Raw genomic sequence first — 24354 nt, forward strand, 5'->3', positions numbered from 1 at the left:
CTTACTTTAAACAGCTGTGGGATGAATGTCCCCACAGCAGTACTTCCGTGCCTAGCAGTAGACATAGTCATGAGGAACCTAGTGCTGGGTTATACTGCCTGACTTGAAGTTCTGTCCGTTTCCTTTATTTTTAAAGTAGAGGGGATGATAGTGTCTGCCTACGGACCTCATTACCACTTCATTTGAGGAGCTAATAATCACCTAAGTAGGTCGATACTATTGCAATTGTTCATGCAGCAGCCGCAGCGACTTCTGTAGTTTTCAGTAATGACAATTGAGCGTTGAGGTGTAGAGACAGAGAGGGAAGGTCTTGTTTTAGCCTTTTCTTTCTCGTCATTTAACTTGCAGCTCGATCTTTAAATAGTCATCCCCTGAACCTTTGCCTGCCTGCCTGCACTGCCGTCTCCTGTGCTGTTCTTGCCCCGTCGTCCTACTCTTTGAAACGGTGTTGTGACTAACCCTCTGTGAGGGAGAGGGTCCTGGCAGAGCCGTGGGCCCTCAGTGACAGTAACTACACTAATGCATGAGTCACAACTGACTGAAAACAACCCCCAGGAAGTGGTTTCATTCCCCATCTTCAGGGACTAGTCAGTACTGTCTCTGAAAGACTGAGAGGAAATCTGGTAATAAGAAAAACAAGCATGGAAGTTAAACTTCTTAGGGATCTGCCCACTGCGGTTGGTGTTGGTGTTGATGTTGCCCTGAGCACCCAAATTCAGCATGAAGTTCAAATGCAAACAATATGGGTAGTCGTTAAAAGTTTTAAATCTGTGCTTTTCTACCCAGCTAATATTCTTTGCTTACTTTCCTCTGCTTTCCTCGTACCTTTTACTCTCCAGAACTGCCTAAAGTTACAGAAGGTGCGTAACACCTTTTCTTCTTACTCTGTTCCATGTGTATGCATTACTTGCCTCTGTTGTATACTATTGGAGTTGTACAAGGATTAATTTATTACAAAATCCATAGAGTAATGAAAGTATAGTACTATTCCGAAGGACTATTTCAGGAGAAGAAAATACTACGAAAGTAGTTGTGATGACTTAAAACACTTGTTTATTTGAAATGTTAGTGTAAGGCACTGTGGTAGATGAATGATTTACGTAGTCCCTGCCCTCTAGTGGTTAATAAGGAGTCACATCTGATAGTTCTGCATTTCCACGATGAACAAAATGGCCTCATTGAAAAGATAAGGAACATGGCAATGCCTCTCAAGAAACACTTCTATAGTACAGTCTCTAAATTGCATGTACCAGAAATTTTAATATCCTCCCCCACAACGTAACTAAATCTGCCTAACTTACTCTCTTCTTCAGAATCAATACTGTCTCACTCAGAATTAGCAGGCGTTTGTTCTGAGACAAATAAACAGATTTCAACCATGCTAAGTGAAAGTATTCATTTTCATGTAAAATAACAAACACTAAAAGAGCATCCAGACTTTGTGGTTTAGTTCATGTCCCAATCAGGCTATCCATAGCTTTCTTTAGAGCTAGAGTCCAGGCTACAGTGGTTTTTCATCTCTATCAAACTCAGACTTTGTACAAAATGCTCACACACGATATGTGTTCCTTTCCCCGAAGGGAAGCAAGATGTTGATCTAGAAAGCACTTTAGACTTGAGCTCTTGATATTTGTTTGGAAGCATGGAAACTATGAACAGTTTTATAATTTCAAATCACCATGTTCTCTCATTGGAGTTACTAAGGAAATTTCTATAGTTCATCATTTTATCTATGCATGTGAGGTTTTTAAACAATAACAAAAATAGAATATGCAGTCAATATTTTCAGTACTCACAGTTTCTTGTGGATAATGCACATGCCTCTCACTTCAATTAAAAGTTATTTGAAAAGTGTGTGTGTGTGTGTGTGTGTGTGTGTGTGTGTGTGTGTGGAATAAAGAAAGATGAAAATAACAAAAACAAGGAAATACTACCCAGAAAGAAAGGAAAGAACTGTTTTCTATGTTTATAGTTTATCATCACTGTTTTGTTAGAGCAACAGCCATCTCTGGTGGAGAAAAGAGAAATTAGATTCACTTCTTCATGCTCTCTATTTTAGTGGAATTGTGTTTTGGGAGATTTTAACTAGAGCCCATTTTAACCCTCTAAGTCAGCGAGCATACTAGACTGCATGCTTTCTTCTGCTTGTAGGACCTCACTTCAATAACATTGTGATTCTGTATGAAAATAAGGTTTGAGACTTTTCTTCATATATTCTGAATCATTCTTTTCTATCCTTCAACCACTAAATGTGTCCTGTGCTTATAATCAGTCTTAACTAGCTGTCACCTTAAGTGCCGCCATGTTATAATTCTTCCCATTTTTTGACGACTTTCTTCCCTTACATTTTTGCCTGCTTTAAGAATCTGTTCCAAGTGGTGAAAATCAGAGTGTAACCGGAGGGGATGAGGAAGCAGTAGATGAGTACCAAGAATTAAATGCAAGAGAAGAGCAGGACATTGAAATAATGATGGAAGGCTGCGAGTGTGCCATCTCTAATGCTGAGGCCTTTGCAGAGAAGTTGTCCAGAGAGCTGCAAGTGCTGGACGGGGTAAGAACTCCTCGTGAGCTGTGAGTGAGGGGTGCACACCAGATTGCACTCCTCGTGAGCTGTGAGTGAGGGGTGCACACCGGATGGCAAAGGCTGGGCATGCTGCTCGTGTTTTCTGCCGCACACTTCAGCTTTTCCAGCGTGGTTGCTGCTGTCCCCCAGCTCACTCTATCTGTTCATAAGATAGAGTCAGGTGCTAAGGAGATGGGTCAGTAGCTAACACACTTGGCACACAAGCTTGAGGACCAGAGTTCAGATCCCCAGAACCCAAGTAAATACTTGGAGTGCATAGTAGTTCCTCTGTAGCCCCACACTCATGAGTCAGAGACAAGGGGTCCCTGGGGCAGGCTGACTAGACAGATGAGGGAGCGTTGGGTTTGGGTGAGAGACCTGTCTCAGTAATTGGGGGGAGCAATTAAGACATCCTACATTTGGTGTTCACACTCACTTACACACATGCAAATGTGTGTTCACACATCACATATACACATGCACGCACATGATAAAAACCATTTCCAGTGAAGACATTTGGCTAAGGTTTTAGATTTTGGAATGTTCTTAATACGCAATGGTAGAAGAAAAAAGTAGACAAGCAGATACCATCTTATTAGGGGTTAATTCCTCCAGTCTCTGAATAGCTCATTACCAAAGAATAGCATTTTCATTGTTTGTAAAAAAAAACAAACAAAACTATAAGTACGAATCAGAATAAGAGAAATGCAGGTGAAATAAGTGAATCATGTACCAAGGGCAGCCGAGTCAGTATGGTGAGAAGGGAAAAGGGTCTAGGTCTTGCCACTAAAGGGCTTTAGAACAGAACCCTCTGATTTCCCTGCACAGTTTCTGAGGCATGGTCTCAAATCTTAATACAGAGGCAAGTAAGCCTTCTCAAAGTACTGTGTAGAAGGTGGGTGGAAGCTGATTGACTAGATTCAAAGAGAGTGGGTATGTTTCCCCTTTCTGCTGCTTTTCCACATGTAAAGAGCACGGGCGGAATATTTTCTTTTCACTTGGTAGGCTAACATTCAGTCCATCATGGCCTCAGAAAAGCAAGTGAATATCCTGATGCAGTTGCTGGATGAGGCCCTAAAGGAGGTGGATCAGATCGAACTGAAACTGAGCAGTTATGAGGAAATGCTCCAGAGTGTAAAAGAGCAGATGGACCAGATCTCTGAAAGCAACCACCTGATTCATCTCAGCAACACGAATAATGTGAAGCTCCTGTCCGAGATAGAGTTCCTCGTGGTGAGCATTTCCTAGAGTACCCGCTGAGTGTGTAAAACTCATTTATAGACCTCGTGGGCTCGGGATTTCAAGGAATTACTGACTGGGTGATAGGATTGACTAGCTCACAATTAATTACACGTGCAAGTGGTGTGTTTGAATATATTCCAGAACCACATGGACTTGGCCAAAGGTCACATAAAGGCCCTTCAGGAAGGAGACCTTGCTTCTTCCAGAGGCATTGAGGCCTGCACCAATGCTGCCGATGCCCTTCTGCAGTGCATGAATGTCGCTCTTCGACCAGGTGTGTTCAACAGCCGTGATAGAACCTGACCGAGAACTGAGACCTGGTAACACTAAGAACTTTATCATTTCAGTTCCTTCTAGTTGGCCATCATTGACTCTACCATCTTCACCTTCACTAATGTACTATTATGATTATCTAGTTTTTATTCTGTTTAGTTTGGGCTTAACATCTCACTACATAGCCTAGGCTGGTCTCAAACCCACAATCCCCCTGCTTCCCAAGTGTTGCAAGTGCAGACAGGCACCACCATGCTGTACTCACTATAATCTTATTTAAAAATGTAATTTTATTTATACTGAGGTCAGAGGACATCTTCGTAGATTCATTTCTCTTCTTCCACCTTTCCCTGTGTTCTGGAGGTTGACCGGTCACCTGGTTTGTGTGGCAAGCATCTTTACCTGCAGATTCATCTCACTGCCCTACTATGATCTTTGGATCTTTCTTATTAGAAGCAAGCACAAGTACCATTCAGACAGGCCAGAGAAGGCAGTGGTTCTAAAACTTGAATGTGTGTTCAGATCAGTTAGAAGACTTATTAAAACATTATTGGGCATATCTCCACATTGAGTAGATCTGGGCTGAAGTCCTGAAATTCACATTTCTAGTGGTTGCCACATGATACTAAAGAAGAAACAGTGTATTACATTATTTTTTTTTCCTTAATTTTTTTAAATTGGGGGCTGGAGAGATGGCTCAGTGGGTAGGAACACTGGCTGCTCTTCCAGAGGGCCTGAGTTCAATTCCCAGCAACACATGGTGGCTCACAACCATCTGTAATGAGATCTGGTGCCCAGGCGCACACGCCTGCAGAATACTGTATACATAATAAATAAATAAATCTTTTTTAAAAATTGTAAAGCCACTTAAGATTTGGGTTCTTCCAGACTTAAGTGTGGCTGTCATTAGAACAGTAGAGATTGGACCTGCACCTCAGCGGGAGACTGTTTGTCTAACAGGCCTAGGGCTCTGGGTGCCGTGGGGAGTGGGGAGAGAAAATTAATTCACTGAGCATGGGGGGAAGGCCAGCAAGATGGTCGGTCCATCAAGAAAAGGTATTTGCTGCACAACTTGGCGACCCAAGATGGATCATTGGAACTTACTAAAGGTGAAGGCTGAGAATGGACTCCACAAAATTGTCCTCTGAGCTCCACATGCACACTGCCATGGCATTTCTTGTTAAACATGGAGGGAATCTTTGCCCTTACTGAGTCAGTGAGGGACTGTTGTTCTGATGCAGGCCACGACATGCTCCTGGCCGTCAAGCAGCAGCAGCAGCGTTTCAGTGACTTGAGGGAGCACTTCGCCCGGAGACTGGCCAGTCATCTCAACAATGTTTTTGTTCAACAGGTAATTTTAATTTATTATTAACTGACATATTTCCATAGGTCATTTATATGTTGCCCTAAACCTAAATTCCCACAACAATTTTTAATGTATTCATTTGGGCCTATAATATAGTCCTTCGTACATTTCTATGATTTTAAGGTTTTGAAATCTGTGCATAGTGCCTCAGGGAAGTACTTTGGACTTCGGATAACCCTTTACACAGACGTCAGGTTCTTTAGCTACATTCATGAATTACATATACAGTTGGCAGGTCTGTGTTAGTTGTTGAGCCGCTTGTGGTTTTCAGTGTTTAGAGGTGAGAATTAGACCTGACTTCTTATTTTCAATGTTGCATAGGTTCTGTGTGTCAAATATATTGTGTACATGTAAGAAAACAATTAGATCAACTGTGAATGTCGTGATTCAGTCTCCGTGTTACAAACTTACATCTTTTTATGGAAAGAGTTATTATAATTAATGGCATGACAACAATATTTTAATAATGCCAAGGGCACCTTACAGTGATTTGAGCAGAAGATATTTTAATAGTTAATATACTTAGGTTCTTGTGGGGTTCTTTTGTCTTTACTATTAGACATATTGAACAGAAAAAATAAGGAGAAATCTCAATAATCAATATGTGCTCTCTGGAAATACTGGCTTCTCTTTACAGTATTCTAAAACAATTGTATTATATTTTATTCCCGACTAGTTTACTCAGGCCCTCCTTCAGCTCTATAGCAGGTCCTACTTTCTTTCGGTTCCTGTGAGTACATAAAACTGGCTCCAGCTTCTCTGTTTTGTTTCTCATGAATATATAAAGTTTGCTAAAGTTAGCAGCAGAATTTTTATGCTTACAGCTTAACTTACTGATTTAAGCTACCCGTTAACTATATTTGTAACAGTTTTAAAATGTCCCATTTTGCCAAAAAGGCATTTAACCTCATTCTGCTTGCCTTTCTCCTCCGTTTCTCATCTCCTTGGTTTTTCAGTAATTGCTTGTTGGTGGTTGAGGTGCATCTCAGACATTGCTTCTCTTTCTGTCTGAGAGAAGCTCAAAGTCTAGGTAAGGGAAACAGACAGATAGACTTGGGGATGGCAGCTGAGATGGCGGTGCTGTGCAAACATAAAGGAAGACCACTTCACTAAACATGGGAGGGGGAAATTGGACAGACTCCCTCAACATTTCACTGGACCTGAAAAGTCACACAGGAAACTCCCCTTTTCTTAGCTTATTATTTTTAATGCTGTTGGCAGTGATGTTATCCACATGTGTAGATGGCATCACAAATGTCAATGAACAATCTTTTTGCATCTTAATTATTGGCGATAATGTGTAGTATTCATTCTGTTTGCTTCTTTGCCTTGTAAACTAATGGCTCTGTTTAAAATGAATGCTTCCCATTTCTGAAAATCTAATATGTACTGTTAACATGGGAGTGATGCATGTTAAAAAACAGAATGTTGCAACAGCCTGTGATGTGTTGCCGAAGGTGGAAAAGGATGTCTCAAGTACAAGAGATTGTCTCTGTGTTGAACTTAGTCATCAGGTCACTAGCCAAAGGGCTAAAGACCATGGAGATTTCCATTGCAGACAAAGGGACACAGTAACTGGGAGGTTTTGACTAGCATATGATGGTACGCCTCTGCCACCACCATCTTACTAGCCTTATTTAATAGCAGAGATAATAAAAGTATCTACTTCACTTACACTTAGAGTGTTTGGCTCTAGTGAGGTGTGCCATGTTACCTTTTATTAACTTCCAGTATCTAGCTGAATGTGGTGGTACACACCTTTAATCCCAGCACTTGGGAAGCAGATGCAGGCAGATTTCCATGAGTTTGAGGCCAGCCTGGTCTACATAGAGAGTTCCAGGCTAGTCAAGACTGCACAGTGAGACCCTGTTTCAAAAACAAAAATTATAATATATAATATATATGTGCTGGTAAAATTTTGTGGCTCACCAAGTTTTTATGTTTCTTAATTTGAATACCCTGTGAATTATGTTAATTATAGATTTACCATTTTCTTAGATGAGAATACATTATAAGATTAGTGTAAGGATTCAGATTTATATATAAAAAGAACCTGGGTAATGAGCATTCAGTAATTCAGTAATTGTTGTTAATCTGTTGTTATATATAAAAGAAACTTTAAAATGTTTTAACGTTTTTAAGCATGTGAAGAACAAATTTCTTTATACTTAGTGTTTTGCATGTGATAATTTTTATATTGATTGAATTAAGCAACTTAAACAATTTTACAATTCCTATGTTTGTTCTAGAACCATTTTATCTAAAATTAAATCTTTTAGTAACATTCAGTCTATCTTGACAGCAATAATTAAAGGAATGATAGTTGATATGTGAACCGCCAGTTTCTCAGGTGTTTGTAACATGGAAATGCTGTGAACACTTAGTATAGTCACGTATGCAAAGAGCTTTGTAAACTGCAAGGCCCTCCACACAATTGTTAATAATTCATTCTTCCACTTTCCAGAGGAGATTTAATGATTTCAAGTCTTTCTCAACCTGAAATAATGTAACTTGGCATGTAATAGACTGAGTAAATAGCTGTAGAAAACATAGTTTTGTCTTGAGTCATTGAGAAAAGTTAACGGAGAAGAATATTTTGGGTGATGCAAGCATATGCCACGTTGCTCATTAGCACAGTATTTGGAGGATTGTGAAGCAGGAGAGCCTCTCATCTCCATCAGCACCATAGGTAAGAGACAGTGGGAGACACTCCTGACCCTGGAGTGTAGAGGCTGTGGACTCCTTTGTTCTCCACGTGCGCTTCTGTAGACCCGTTCTGATGTGAAACTGTAGAGTGGAGACCAAGCAACGATCTACATAATAAAGCATGTGAATTAGAAGTGAGAAATCTCTCAAAGTAAAATCATTTTAGTTCCTTTCATTCAGGGTGCTTATCAAACTATTGTAGTTCTACTACTATTGTATACATTTAGGTGACTTTACCAAGAAATTAATTATCTAATTCCTCCTCCTGAGTCAGCAGTTTTTGTCAATTTGATGGTTTCCATAAAATACTGAAACCGTCTCTGACTAGACAACTCAAATGAATGGAAATGACTTCAAGTAGATGTGGCTTGTGTTGACCTTTGATTGCTCGTTGGAAAATTCTGTTTCAAGGCCAGTCTGCTCTTGCAACTTTCTCATCTCTCGGACACTGGCTTTAAGCTCCATCACAGATGTTGACTAATTATCGAGGAAGAGCCAGACTGTCCAACAGAAGGCTGAAGCGTTACATTTATAGAGAGATGCACACACGCTTACTCAATTCCACACACTAACAGCTAGACAGCAGCTGCAGTTTTTGATTCTGGTTAAATGCTTTTATTTGAATGTTTTTAAAGGAAGATAGAAGTTAGACTTGGTTATCAAGATTCTAATTGTGGCTTTCATCCTATGTGACCTGAGAAAGTTAATTAATACCCTGAGCCTTGGGTTCTTCTAGAAAATAGGGTTAATAAGCCAATAATCTAGCAGTCTATATTTTTCCAAAGCAAACATCAAGACACATGATCTAACTGTTTATTATTAATTTATTTACATAAAATTGTCAAGGTTTAAAATAGTCATGTGGTAGTTTGACTAGCACATCACTTTAATGGAAAAGTTGGAATTAACATTGTTATTAGGGATTATCATGGAAAACCCAAGATATAACCATCTATAGTCCTTACTAATTTTAAAATTTCATATCTTATACATTTTTATCTGTTAAAAAAATAGTTTCCATGGAAAGCTCATTAAAGTGGATAGTTTGTTTTGGATGACTTCCCTTTAGTGTGTTTTTTTAATACAGTCTGTATCAAGAAGTTTATTTGCTTAGTATGTTGTAAAGTGATATAGAGAGGCAAGCTTTATACACTCAACTCTTGAAAGATGGAGTGATGCTTTATCACAGTGCCACCCATTCATGTTTGTGAATATTAATGGTGGTAGTATTCCATGGATACACAGGATGATAAAAACAGACAAGTAAGTACTTGATTTTTACTTTTCGGTATTTATTTGGTATTACTTGACTACATTTAGTTATTATCTAGAATTTTCTATTGTAACCGTGTTTTCTTGAACTTTCCATTGTATTTATTTACTTATTTACTCACTCTAGGGTCATGATCAGAGTTCAACTCTTGCTCAGCATTCTATTGAACTGACTCTACCCAATCATCATCCATTTCATAGAGACTTGCTTCGATATGCCAAGCTGATGGAGTGGCTAAAGAGCACAGATTATGGAAAATATGAGGGGCTAACAAAGGTATGGATCTGATGTCTGTTACTCACTGGGTCTACAGCACAGTCTTAGATGGTATATTAGTTCCTTAAGTTTGAAATACTTCAGTATGTTTTTTACAAAGCAAAAAATAATTGAATTTCTGAGTGCTCAATTATTTACTTGGATAAAAAGGAACTAGGCATGCACATGATGCACAGACATGAATATAGGAAAAATACACTTAAATAAATGCATCTATTTTTAATAACGAACAAAGTATCTGTTTATTAAGCCAACATTCTACTGTGCCAGGCACCTGGAGTGTAACAAGCCAATCTCTAATTCTAAAGAGCTTTAAGAATGACTGGGAAGAGTAACACTCAGCAAAAACCTAAGTACCAAGCTGGAAATTATTTCACAATACATGGCAGTTTGGAGAAGGGAAACCCAAGTCCTGGAGCCATGAGGGAGACTTCATGGGAGATATTAGGCTTGAGTTTTAAATAGTGAACAAGGCTGCTGGTGGGTCTGCTGCCCCTGACAGTGGACTTAGTACATCTTAGGATGAGATGAACCAGAAAGAAGAGGAAAGGCATCAGGGGTGTGGGAACAAGATGTACAGACAGAAGTGGTGAGCATCTGCCCTGTCACATGACAGCAGGCCCGGAGTAGAGACTTCAGTCTCTAGAGCAGTGAGGACTTAGATGAACCAGATGAGTTGTTGTACAAAGCAGCACCCCTCAAGCACAGGCAAAGACTAGATGGAGGTGGCCAGCTGTGGTGGCTCACCCTGTTAGTCCCAGCACCCAGGAGGCAGATGAGGGTAAGTTTCTCTGAGTTCCAGGCCAGCTAGGACTATACTGTGAGACAGTTGTCTCAAAAAAAAATTAATAATGATAATAGGAACCTTCATTTGAGATTCCTGACACCTACACCCTAAATAAAAGATGGGGAAACTTATTATGGATCTAGTGTAATAATTCAGATGAAATGAAGTCTTGACTCAGGAAGGTGGTGGTGGGAATAAGAAGGGAAAGAGTGCCTCCAAAGGCAGACGTACTAGGATGACCCTGAACTTGCCAGGATTGGTCATAAGAACAGTAAGGTATGCTGGTGGCCACCCTCCAGAAGTCTGAATCTTTGATTCAGTGTCTTCCACATATTCTGCGCTAACACTGTTGAGTGTGGGAGGTTTGGCAAGCACTTGCCGTGTCGTAGTGCATATCTTGAGAAGAAAGACAAACAAGTTAACTATACATACGGAAGAAGTACTGTGGGTGCTCTGGAGAAAATTCAGGGGACACCAGTGTTTGAGGAAGGCTCCACTTTCAGGTACAGTGGTGAGAGACCTAGTCACGAGGAGGTGATGTTGGAGCACTGATTAGATAAGTAAAGGGTGAGCAGTGAGCATTTCCTGTCACAGGACAGGCCTCTGAAGCAGAGCATGCCCAGTGTTCTTGAGAATGCCAGGAGCCCACTGTGGTTGCAGCACTGTGAACTGGAGAACAGAGTCCGTGTGGACTGGCAGGTGTGGAGATGTTAGACCATCGGAGGGGGTGGTCTTACTGTGTGTGACATTGGACAGGGAAGACTGGGTGCTGAGGAATAGAATGATGCTGTCTACCTTGGGCTTCATAACACCCTCAGGAAGCTAGTATAGCAAAAGCCAGGAGTCTCTGGCATTTACGCATCACCCTTAGAAACTGGACAGCAGTGTCCGTTTAAAAAGACAGGCAGAATTGTCGCCACCTGACTCAGACATACAGATAGCTAGTCATACATTCTGGAGAGGCCCAGAGAGAGCAGTGTCCAGTCTGAAACATTTAAATGGTTTTATCTTTAAGATTTTGTGAATTGAGAGCTGAAAATGAAATAGTCAAATAATGTACTAAGTTGTTTTAATAATTATATATATAATAGGGTGGTAAAGAATATCCTGGAGTTGAAATGAGACAGAGTTTTGTCTTTGTGGAGTAAGAATACTGAAATTTTTCATTAAAAAAAGCAGTTCCAGCAGCTGCCGTAAATTTGCACCTCAGGGGAGGCAGAGGGATAGGTAGAGATGCCAAGAGGTGGGCTGTGTTCCTAGCCCTGTGTTGAGTCTAGCACATTCTTTAATGTCACTCCACATATGTCTTCTCTTTGAATTACCTTCGCCCATTTGAAGTCAAATCTGTCTCCCTCTGTTTCTAAACTGAGGTTAGTTTTATTGTTATTGTTGGTTTGTTTTGTTTTGTTGGGGTTTTTTGTTTGGTTGGTTAGTTGGCTTGGTTTGGTTTTTTCTTTGCTTTTTTTCCCTTCCCAATTCTCTTCTCACATCTTCTTTCTGATTTTGAATTAGTTCCGTTTCTTCCTATTTCACTTTCCTTGGGTTTTGAACCCCACCCTGCCCCACCCCACCCTGCTCTCATCAGACCCTTCCTCTTCCTTTGGTTCTCCAGCACAGTTTTCAGGTTTTTGTATTTGGGGTTTTTGTTGTTATTGTTTTGTTTTTTGTTTGTTTTATAGCTAGTATAGCTGGCTCAGTTTTGCTGGAGAAAAGGCACATAATTAAATGGAGTTTGCTTAAGTTCCTTGTTTTCAACTCATCTGAACTTCAGTGCCCTTTTGTTTATATATGTGTAAGTATTTTCACTCGGTGGTGTCCATTTAAACTTGGCCTGTTCCTCAACCCTCTTTCTTTTTTGTTAAGGAAAAAAAATGGTTTTTTCACACAGTATATTCTGGTCACTATTTCCCCTTCCCGAACTCCTCTTAGCTCCTCCCACCTCCTCACCATCCAGCTCCACACCCTTCCTGTTTCTCTTTAGAAAACAAACAGGAAAAACAAAACAAAACCCCAGAACTTTAAAGAAAGGAAAAACAAAAGAAACACACACACAAACTTACAAAAGCACGAAATTGGAAACTATAATACACAAGCAAAACACACACACAAAATGCTCAGACAAAGCACTATGAGACAAAAAAGGTCTACACAAATACCATTGAGTTTATTTTATGTTAGCCATCTACCCCTGGGTCTGGAGCCCACCTTAGTGTGGTTAATATACCCAGTGAAACTCAATTGGAGAAACTAATTTTTTCTTTGAAAGCAGATGTCTGTGTGGAGATAGCTTCTGGGTTAGGGTTGGGAGCTCATGTCTACTCCCCCTTTTAGCTCTGGAACCCCATCTGGCTTGGACCTGTGTGGGCCCAGTGCATGCTGCCACAGTCTTTGTGAGTTTATTTGTGTGGTAGTCCTGTTGTCTATAGAAGGCCCTGTTTCCTTGGAGTCATCCATTATCTCTGGATCTTAAAATTTTACAATCTTTCTTCCTCCTCTACTGCACAGCTCCCTGATCCCTGAGGGGAGGGATTTGATGAAGACATCCCATTTAGGATGAGTATTTCCATTTCATTCTCTGTATGTTATTTAGTGTGGGTCTCAGTGTTAATTCTGCTCTACTACAAGAAGAAACTTCTCCAAGGCCAAGTGTCATTAGAAGTCTTCTTATTGCTGCATTCTATTCTTTCAGCAGAACAAGAGTATTTGGTTTCCCCCAAGCCCATGGCCTATCCAGGTCTCAGATTCTTGACCACCCAAGCAGTGTCCAGCATGAGTTCCATCTTGGAGTGGGCCTTAATCCAGTCAGAGAGTTGTTGGTTACTCCCACAACCTTTGTGCCACTATTGTGCCGCTATGTCCTGCAGGCAGGTCACCATTGTAGATTGCGGGGTTTGTAGCTGAGGTGGTGCTTGCCTTTCTCCCCTGGTAGTGTGCAGAGTATCTTCCCGTACCTTGAACACTAGTCAGTAGGTGTGAAGGCTCTAGTTAGGCACCAGCTGTACTTAACCATGTTCAGTGAGATATGTAAGTATGTCTTCAGCAATAGGGCCTCACCATCATAAACTGAGATTTTTTAAAAGGGAAGATCGATCTGGTACAATGTATTTTCAAACTGTAATTAAAAATGCCTTTCAGGGGCTGGCGGGACAGTTCAGCTAGTGAAGGTGCCCGCTGCCCATCACAGCAGCCTGAGTTCCCCTCCCTGGACCCACATGCTAGAAGGAGAAAACCAGCTCCTCTCACAAGTTCACCAGCTCTCACTGACTCCACCCGCTCTCCCACTCTCAACCTCTACCCCACGCCCCATACAAACACACAAACACTGTGAGTGCACAAAAATTGTTTAAATGCTTTTCAAAAGAAATGTCTATCCTCTTAAGAGTCTATGGACATCTGATCTAGCTTGCTAGTATAGGTATGATTATTTTTGCTCCTCAGAATGAGTCTTTTGAGTGTTATGCAATTCTTCTGTTATTCTGTTTTATTTCATACAACAGAATTCTGATTTGGAGATATGTTAAGTAAAAATATTTATTGTACTCAGATTTTTTTTCCCTTTTGAAGTTTTAGGAAAGTAATATTTTAAATAATTAAATACATCTTAGGAGTTTCATGCCAACAAGTGCTTTGGCCCCTAGTGACTGTTCAAATAAATAAGCTTTTTGCCTAATTGTGTTCTCAGAGTATTATCATCTTATCTTTACATATTATGCAGTATTCATAAATGCAATTTAAAGTGAAGAAATAAGATGCATGCCATCCTAGTGGTGATTTACGGCTCATTCTGTGCTCAGAGGGTATTCTTTTTCCTACAAGAGGGTAGTTTTGAATGACACTACTAATGAGCTTTTTCAATGAAATTGACTTTTGGTTTGAGCGCGCACACACACACACACACACACACACACACACACACACACACCTTATATGGCCAATTTAGTTGTTGAAATATTGTGAAAAATCAAGAATTGTGTTTAAAAAGGAAGGAAAAAGTGACATAAAAACAACAACAAAAGAACCCAAATAAACAGACAAGCAGACCCATGTTTCTCTTAGCACTTGGTGGGTGTCCACAGCTCACACTTGGTGGAGTGAATAGGGAAGCCTATTCCAAATTCTCGAGGGAATCTGTTCCTCGCCATCACTCCCAGCTGTGCTCAGGCTGGCTCTAGACCTTCCTTTTCGTTTGTGTAGTTAGAGCCTGGGGAAGACAGAGGGGCTTTGGGCATGTCACCCGTCCTCTCTCTCTCCCAGGACTCCAGCATCCGTATTTCTGGGTTGTGCGTATAGGAAGGAGGTGCTTCACTCGTGATTAGAAACATTTGAGCTTTCCTCTGCAGTCACAGTCTGAGACTGACCGTCTTGAAGAGTCCTCAGACATAGCTCCAGTGCCCAGTTCAGCAGCATGTATACTGAAATTGGAACAACATGGACTAGCAAGACCTCGTGCATGCATCAGTGCATATTCATGAAGCATTTCATAGTTTCATGATGGAAAACCCTCCCATACTTGTGGACAGGCAGAATCCACACTATGAGTATCAGTGTGTTATCAGTCTTAGTTTCACATTGGAGGAATGTGCCTGGTTGTGAAAAAGAAAGAAGGGAGGGAGGGAGGAAAGAATGAAAGAAGGAAGAAGGAAGAAGGAAGAAGGAAGAAGGAAGGAAGGAAGGAAGGAAGGAAGGAAGGAAGGAAGGAAGGAAGGAAGGAAGGAAGGAAGGAAGGAAGAACTCTAAGAGGCCTCTGGAAGACAACTTAGAGCCAGCACAAAGCGAAATTGAAAAGGCTGCCTGGGATCACAGTATTTAAACACAAGATAGATTTCAAGTCAGATGTTCAAAGGAATTAGTTTTGTGGTGTATTTTAATTTGTATGTGCTTTTGAATTAGTATAAGGATCATAGGAAATAATTGCTCAGTGACTCTTACAGATATAGTCTATACATTGGAAAGGTGCAGACTCTAAAGTATGTTTGATCCCACTGTTGTTATAGAGCCTGCTCTATATAAAATGGTTGATTAATTTGAGATAAAGAATCTTGAAGCTAAAATTCTGTCCTAAGTTTAAAAGAATACGGAGAATGATTATTCTACTGTGGATTTCTTTAAATTTAGCTAAACTCTCCAATGCCATTTAACTTAGGGTCTAGAAAAATACACAGTCTCTACTATTGAAGAGTCCTTACAGGTACATAGAGTATTTCATGTAAGCATAGACAGGTGCGATTTAAAAAAAAAAAATAGTCTTTATGCTAAATAATAGATGTTTTCATTTAAGGCTCAATCAAATCTGTTTTCAGAAAAATTATTTTGGAAATTGTGTTGTATATATAGTAATGAAATTCTGACCTTTGGGATCACACCCAAGGCTGACAAGGGTCAGTGAAATCAGATCTCCATTGCCACTGGCACTGTTGGAAACATGGCAGTGTGGAGGGTGCAGTCTAAAGATTCCCAGAGGCCTTCAAAGTGAAGTGGCATCAGCCTCATGAAGAGTCCCATACTCTTCCACTCTATAATCTGCCCCTAGGAAATTCCCAAAGAGCCAGAATTCTCACTGCGACGTTGTCATAACAACACAAATGGCTTCAGTGTCCTTTGTTAGGGAATCTGATGACTGAATTATGGTGCACCCGTGCACTAGAACACTGTGCCGCCATTCCAGTGCAGTGCAGCAGGAGAAACTCGGCTGCTCTGGTTCACATATCCTAGCTAGTGTGGTTGCAACCACAGTTAAAATGGACCGAAGCAACACGTAAACATGGAACACAGTTAAAAATGGACTGAAGTAACGAGTAAACATGGAAATATAAGTATGTTTCACTTGACGTTTCCATAAATTATAACAATATGCTACCTGTTCATTCTGCTTTGTTTCTTCTTCAATGAGAAACAGCCTAACTTTTTTATATTCACTGAAATACACTAAGGTTTTATAAGCATGAAGGATTTAAGGGAAAGATTAAGGAGAAAATTGTTAGTTTGCTAATAATTGCATATTCTATTTATTTTAAGAATTACATGGATTATTTATCCCGACTTTATGAAAGAGAAATCAAAGATTTCTTTGAAGTTGCAAAGATCAAGATGACTGGCACCACTAAAGAAAGCAAGAAGTTTGGTAAGCCTAGCCGTGGGCTCAGGGTCTCCCTTTGAAGTAATCTTACTGAATAGTAACTCCCAAGGCTTTTAAACAAGGTGGAAGAAAACGCAATAGAATTAAAGAAAGAAGAGGTCTAGCTAATATATTTGATTTACAGTGTTTCAGAGCAAGTGTATTTGAAAAGAAATGTCTGTCTGTCAGTACGGTTTTACAAGCTAAGATTAAGTGGTGCACCCGTCCACAGCAGTTGGGCATCCCTGCTGAGATTGGAAGTCGCTATGCTAGGGAAGCAGAGGTGGGAAACTGAAGTGCAGCTGGTAGAGAAGGGGTCAGGCAGGGCACTACTGCTGAGGGTGGTTTCTGGTCCCCAAAGATGTTTGCAGGCGGGGACAAGTCATTGCTCTCCACAGAGAAAGAACTAAAAGCCATTCCTGGCTTCTTACTTCTCACTGGCTGCTTTGAATTCAGAAGTGTTTATTTTCTCTTGCCAATGGTATATAGAAATGTCACCAGAATCTCCCTTGTGATTATACCTTATTTTTCTAAAGCAATTTATTTGGAGCATATTGCCTTTTATTTCCTAATACTTAAAGGGACAAAAACCACTCTTTGAAAGACTAGCCAGTGAAAGTATCAAGCTAAGAAAGAATGTACTGAGGCCACGTTCTGCTCTTGCATGTACCCATCTCTGGAGTTCTCTTTGGATGGAGTTCTGTGCCTATTCAAGTCCAAACCTGGCCTTAAAGGGCTACATCGTGCACTCCTCGGTGTCTGTGGAGTCCCTTTAGAACGCTGAGTTTAGCATTGACTGTTGAAAGGAGCCTGTGCCCTAAGCAATGGCAGGAAGCAGATAGCAGCGTTGAGTATTGCTGGCCCTGCTCCTGTCTGCTCTTCTGGGCAGAGAAGACTGCCTTAGATGTCACATTAATTACTGTGGTCCAGAATTTGAAGTGCTTTGGATTGTCTGTTAATATGCTACACTTCGTAAAACACTGTCTTGGGACAGTAGGCTTTTGAAAACAGAAATGCTAACTCATCCTAAAGGCTAATTGTTCTTAAACAGCAGTGTGTTTATATCTTTGTTGATGTTTCACTGTGGATATGTTATGCCTTTTTTGGGCAAAGAGCATATTATTAATGCAGCTACATGTTTAATGTTTTCATTAAGTATATTCGTCATCACTTGTTAGTGTGCCATTTTATGCTGAGAAATCTCTTTTTTTGGTATATGTATACAAGTTGGATATACATTAAGATAAATGACATAAAAATACAACTTAAATAAAATACAATAGTATCTTTATATTATCATCACATTATCCTAAAGCTTAAGACTTTTCTTTTCCTACTCTAAGATCTTAAATTATCTTGTTAAAATACTTTAATTTACATATATGAGTTTAGAATGCATTTTTATCATTTTAAAACAATGTCATAACAAAAAGATAAATCTATTAAATACTGATGGATAGAGTAATTTGTGATAATTCATCACAGAAAATTATATTATCATTTATTTTGTTATCAAATACAAAAGAAAAACTAAATTCAGAGAATAACAGCAGTTTGTTGATCTCTCTACATTTGACTTGTTAACATTTTAAAAGAAAAATTCAAGTTAAAAACTCATGACTTAAGATATTCTGAGCCGGGCGGTGGTGGCACACGCCTTTAATCCCAGCACTCGGGAGGCAGAGCCAGGCGGATCTCTGTGAGTTCGAGGCCAGCCTGGGCTACCAAGTGAGCTCTAAGAAAGGCGCAAAGCTACACAGAGAAACCCTGTCTCGAAAAACCAAAAAAAAAAAAAAAAGAAGAAGAAGAAATTCTGAATCGAGTAGGTTGGAAATTTTTCCCAACAGATTTTTTTCAATGATCCAGATTATGTTTAAATGAATTTTAATAGTAACTATAATTAAAATTAAAACATAGATTTGGAAAGCTAGCTTTTCAGTGACTCCGAGTTGATGATTTTAAATATAAGTTCTGCTTTGTACTCGCTCTGGCAATCCTTTCTCAAGATGCGGATAAGAGTTTCCCTTACAAAAGGAAGAACGTGACATAATGGGCATCATCAGAATGGGCTGCCTTTTCCTTTTTGAAAATTTCATTTTATCTTTACCATCACTTATTTCAAGAAATTCAAAATAGATTAAAGATGCCAAGAGGATATCTGTTCTTCGTGATAAGATCTCTATATAAATTATTCCCTATTGATGAATAATTTATCTCGATATCCTCAGGGGAATAAGATTTTCCTCCTGGGATTGATACTTTGATGGATTCTTCCATTCCTCTTCTCCAAATGTACTTAATGAGACAGAGGCAAAGGAAACTGAGTGATTATTCTTACAATTGTTATTTTTACTGGGTTTTCCTTCCCTACTTGAGATGCATACTTTACTTTTTTTTTTTTTTTTTTTTTTTTTTTTTTGGTTTTTCGAGACAGGGTTTCTCTGTGTAGCTTTGCGCCTTTCCTGGAACTCGCTTTGGAGACCAGGCTGCCTCGAACTCACAGAGATCCGCCTGCCTCTGCCTCCCAAGTGCTGGGATTAAAGGCGTGCACCACCACCACCGCCCGGCTAGATGCATACTTTAAAGACAGACACGCCACTGGGGGCCAGGGTAGTGCTTATAATGGGGCTTTAGCTGTTGGGTTTGACATATAATATATAAAATATATATGTCTTAACTATATATAAAATATATACAGATATCTTAACTATTAAAAAATGAGTTATTTATAAAATATACATAAGGTTTTAGTTCCTTGTATATATAATTACATGATTATAATGCTCCTGTTTAATATTATAAAATCTTTACAATGGTATCTAAATTCATCTTATCATTGTTTCTCAATTAAACTAAGTAGGATTTTTTATTCCAAAGGTAGTTGAATACAAGGCTGGATTCCAGGTTTGGCAGAAGAGTAATTAAAGAAATGTTTATGAATGTCCATTGTACAAGTAAACACTGGAAGTACGGCCCTGAACGAAGGTCCTTATCCACTACTCTTAGTATGTTTATCATCTACTGGAGATTACTTAAAGATACTTAGGACTTTATGTGAGACTCTACTGCTGAGGAAGAATCTAGAATGTTTTCAGTTCCGAATTATAACTAATAGGCAGTACTGGTGACTAGTCACGATTGTCTGCTTTTAAAAATCCTTGCACTAGACCATGCTCCGCGAAGGTGAGCCTGCAGAAGGACAGCTTAGGCCCGGGCAGTAGTGCTCACATTAGTGAGCAGTTAGCTGCACTGTGCTGCTGGCCACTTTAGTATCTGCCCTTCTTGTTTCCCACCCTTGAGCTTCAGGTGGCCGAAGCTGGCATCCCCACATTAAAGGATTAGTCAGATTCTCTCACTTACTCGACAGTCGTCGCTGAGCAACTACACGTGTGTTGGCACCTCTCATTAGTCAGTGCTCACAGTTCTTTGCATGTGTCTTTTAAACTAGAGCTTTAACTGCCTCTTGTGCATGGTTTGTGCAGATTGCAGTTTATTAACTTGTCTTTGTCTTTGATGCTTGCAACCTAATCCATCACAGCTACACTGCCTCGAAAAGAAAGTGCTGTCAAACAGGAAACAGAGAGTGAGTATGCTTACTGTGCTAGTGGGCACCCTCAGTGCATGTCTGTTGATGTCAGATGTTAGTTACTTGTCTTGAGAATCATTAACAGCAGATGTGTGGATTGCACCCAGTCGCCAGGTATTGGAAAAAGAAACCCAGCATGGTGGTTGTATGTACATCCAAGACACAAGTGACGTGGTTACAGTTCCGCAGCAAGGGGTGGAAGCTTTGTTGTCAGAACTCAGTGGGGACCTAACAGTGCACTTCTGTTCTAGTCTGTGTTTAGAAGAGCTACAGCTATTACTAGAGGGGCACTGAAGAGATGGCTCCGCAGTTAAGAGCACACGCTGCTCTGTGAGAGGACCTGAGTGCAGTTCCCAGCACCCAGCTCAGGTGGCTCACAACCACCTGTAGCTCCAGCTCCACAGGGCTCCAGTACCTCTGGATTTGCTGATACCTGCACTCACGTGCACATACCCATATGCACGCATGTGCATATACACACACATGTTCACACATATGCACGCACACATGCACACACACACACAATTTAAAATAATAAAAATAAATCCTTGAAGAAAGTCTTAGAGGTCTGGTAATGGTTTGTATAATGATGCCAAAACTTGAATTGTCTATCATAACTTAATTTTTCCTTTCTGCCTATTAGTAAATAGTGCAACTTACCAAAGCAGTATTCAAGAAGAGTGGTTTTTTAAGTGTTTTATTGTTTCTATTCTGAATCTGAACCTTATGTTTTCTAAGAATGAACTGTTAATTCCTAGTGTGGGGGAGCTGTTGCTCTTTTCCCGTGGCCATGATGAATTCCTAAATTCTACCTAAGCATACCTGTCTCTTACTTGTATGGCTAGTGACATCACTTTTCAGTTATATTTAAAGATAATCAGGTGCTTAGGGTGTTTTTGTTCATGTATCTGTCACTAGCCAAGTCACCTACTCAGAAAAACACGGTCTCTAAAGGTCAGGAACACACTAAGTTTCATCATAAGTGATTGGCTTTTATGGGGAAAATTGTCAGGAATTAATGTGGTTCAACTTAACAGACTGGTGTTTAAAGTAGAGATGATTAATACTTGATTATAGGTTTTCTTTAGAAATATTCCAGAGTGCTGTGAGCTCTGTACTCATGAGTAGTGTTAGCACAGTACTCATGACCCTCATCTGTGTTCCTGCCCCATCTGTTTTAGCCCAGAGACAGCACCAGACAGCTTTACCTTTAGCCTGGCATGGGTCAGGGCATCCATAGATACATGTAGTTTTCCTTCTCCTTACAACATTCTCTGCAACTGACCCAGCATCAGTGAATGTCAAGGATTCTGCAAACCATGTAATAGACTCTGAGTCCTGGAAGACCTAGACTCTTAACAGGTAGCCCTGAGGTAGATTGTAGGTCTTTTATTCCTGAGACAGCTTTCAGAGCTCTGGTATTTCTTAGGTCTCCATGGAAGCTCTGGGAAACTCACTGGATCGACTTCTAGTCTGAATAAACTGAGCGTTCAGAGCTCGGGCAATCGCCGGTCCCAGTCATCCTCCCTGCTGGACATGGGGAACATGTCTGCCTCTGACCTTGATGTGGCCGACAGAACCAAGTTTGATAAGGTAAAGTAACAGGAGATTCTTAGCACTGGCACTGTGGTTGCCTCAAGTGTTTTCAGAGATGCAGCCTCTTGGGACACCTTTTAAGTCATTATCGTGCCCTTCCAATTCTGAATGAATCTGAAAAAGGAAAAATCCCCATCAAAAAGGACAGCTAAAATAGGATTTATCAGTTAAGTAACCTAAGAGCTGCATTAACATTTACTTGTTACAAATATGGCGTGCAAATCACACCTAAGCTGTTTGAGGGATGACGGAATCCAGAGGGAGGAACAGCTTCACTGCAGCTGTGACGCCTTGAGTAAGCGTCAGTTTGTCTTCCCTTCCATATTTGAAGGGGGGAACTGTGAGTTTTCTTCCGGTCTGTTTCACCTTGGTATTTATTACTCTGTCAGTCTTGGGAGAGCTTGTCTTTGGCATATTGGAGGGTTCTAGACTTAGGAAATTATTCATACTTTGGTATGTGTCCTTGCTGAAGAGGGAACTCAACGTGGTGTCTGTTTAAGCATTCCATGCGGTTCTTTAATCCTTGGCTCATTGGTTTTCTCCAGATCTTTGAACAGGTACTGAGTGAACTGGAGCCGCTGTGTCTGGCAGAACAGGACTTCATAAGTAAATTTTTCAAACTACAGCAACATCAAAACATGTCTGCATCAATGGTATGGCTTCCATTTGTTTGGACAGTATTTATAGTCTGTAACATAACCTAACCAAGTTACTATTATTACATCTTCACAATTTCAGTATCCACACAGAAAAGCAAAGATTTGCAATCAGTCAATCTTAAGTATTCTTGTTACTCACAGAATACTCGAAATAGGAAGTAGTTTAGAATTTGGATTTCTAGTATTCCAAATATCTTAAGCCGACATCCTCTAACTTTAACAAGAGAGGAAATGTCTGCATTTGTCCTGGAGAACATCATTCAAAAAGCAATTTTTTGGGGGCGGGGGGGTGGTGGTGTGGTGGTGGTGGTGGTGGTGGTGGTTTGAGACAGGGTTTCTCTGTGTAGCTCTGTAGCCCAGGCTGGCCTCGAACTCACAGAGATCCGCCTGCCTCTGCCTCCCAAGTGCTGCCATGTGCCACCACCGCCCAGCTTAAAAAAAAAAAAATAGCCATTTTAAGCAGGATGTGATAGCTTGTGTCTAAAATTCAAGCACTCGAGAAGCTAGGTGGAAGAACTGCATGAGTTCCAGGCCAGCTGGGATAGAGAATATAAGATCTAAAAAACCGGAAACCCTACCAATTTAATAATTTAGTGATCCCAAAGAAAAATACAGCCTCAGAGATGATGCTATACAGAGGGGAAGTGGGGGCATCAGCTTGGAGTCCGATTTTGTCTTGTGGCCTTACAGGTAAACAGCTAGACACTGTAGCTGGTGCCCTAATCCTCAGTCACCTCTTCCATAATGTGAATACAGCAGTTCCTCCTCATGCCGTCAGGGCATAAGAGTAAGAGGATGAATGAGAGAATTTCTAGAATATTTTGAAGAACTCAAAACCATAATTCAGATGAGAGTCATCTCAAAGAGTTGTGCCTTGGGCAGCCAACATATACAAAGCTGTTATGAGTGAGAAATTCATTACTGTTGGGAGTCTGTTGTTCTCATAGTAGGAGTGTTGGGAGATTTGCTTGCTTGACTTCAGAAAGAGTTTATGACAGTATTTATATAATTTATGTTTTTATTTGATTTGTGTGCATGTTTTGTCTGCATGTATGTCTATGTCCCACGTGTGTGAATTACGCAGGGAAGCCAGAAGAGCATGTAGGATGCGGGAAACTGGAGTTACAGGTGGTTGTGAGCTGTGATGGGGGGCTGGGAATCCAGCCTGGGTCCTGTGGAAGAGCAGCCAATGCTCCTCACTGCTGAGCTGTCTTCCAGCCCCACTGCATTTTCTCAATGCTCAAGTTTTCGTTCTAAAGTTGTTGTTGGACGTTTTCCATTTTTTGGGTTTTGGGTTTTTTTGTGCTGAACTGCTTTACATCTGAGTACATGCCTGGCCTCATGCACTCTCTCTTCTCTTCACAACCACACCAGTGTACACATAGACAAAGAACTGTTTACCCTGTATTAATTCTTGGGGGAGGGAGGATTCTAGAAACAGGCTGATGAGATGGGTAAGTGAGTAAAGGTGCTTGCTGAGCAAGCCTCATGACCTGAGTTCAATTCCAGGAGCCTACCTACGAGTAAGCTGAAAGGACAGACCCCGCCACATTGTCCTCACCCTCCATGCATGCACTGTGGCATTTTGTGCAAGCTCACTCATACATGCACGTGTACACACTGAAGTGATTGTTTCAAATCTAAGAACGCATTTCATGAGACTTTCTTAAAGAATGTATGTAGCTTTAGAGTTTTTCTGCTTTGCCCACAGTCAGGACAAACCTCTGCCACCCGCCAGTCCCACAGCCGCTCAGACCCAACCAAGTAAACACAGAGACTTTATATTGCTTACAAAACCGTATGGCTGTGGCAGGCTTCTTGCTAACTATTCTTATATCTTAAAGTAACGCATTTCTACAAATCTGTACCTCGCCACGTGGCTGGTGGCTTATCAGCGTCTTCACATGCTGCA

At 40.5% G+C, this 24354-nt stretch overlaps 1 protein-coding gene across 7 annotated transcripts in view; it reads left to right on the forward strand.

Annotated features, from left to right (window-relative positions):
* Exoc1 (exocyst complex component 1) overlaps positions 1-24354 on the forward strand; it is a 46772-nt gene that overhangs the window by 12662 nt on the left and 9756 nt on the right. Inside the window, exons 5-15 of one of the 7 annotated variants that reach the window (XM_028856330.2) lie at positions 840-860; positions 2364-2551; positions 3569-3796; positions 3947-4079; positions 5320-5429; positions 6121-6174; positions 9550-9699; positions 16502-16607; positions 20140-20184; positions 21617-21780; positions 22329-22436. In XM_028856330.2, coding sequence (XP_028712163.1) covers positions 840-860; positions 2364-2551; positions 3569-3796; positions 3947-4079; positions 5320-5429; positions 6121-6174; positions 9550-9699; positions 16502-16607; positions 20140-20184; positions 21617-21780; positions 22329-22436 — 1307 coding nt within the window. The remainder of the gene's footprint in view (positions 1-839; positions 861-2363; positions 2552-3568; positions 3797-3946; positions 4080-5319; positions 5430-6120; positions 6175-9549; positions 9700-16501; positions 16608-20139; positions 20185-21616; positions 21781-22328; positions 22437-24354) is intronic. The other 6 variants (XM_028856473.2, XM_028856551.2, XM_028856407.2 and 3 more) reach the window with 6 other exon arrangements.

Source organism: Peromyscus leucopus, chromosome 10, assembly GCF_004664715.2.
Source record: "Peromyscus leucopus breed LL Stock chromosome 10, UCI_PerLeu_2.1, whole genome shotgun sequence".
NCBI classification, from domain to species: Eukaryota; Metazoa; Chordata; class Mammalia; order Rodentia; family Cricetidae; genus Peromyscus; species Peromyscus leucopus.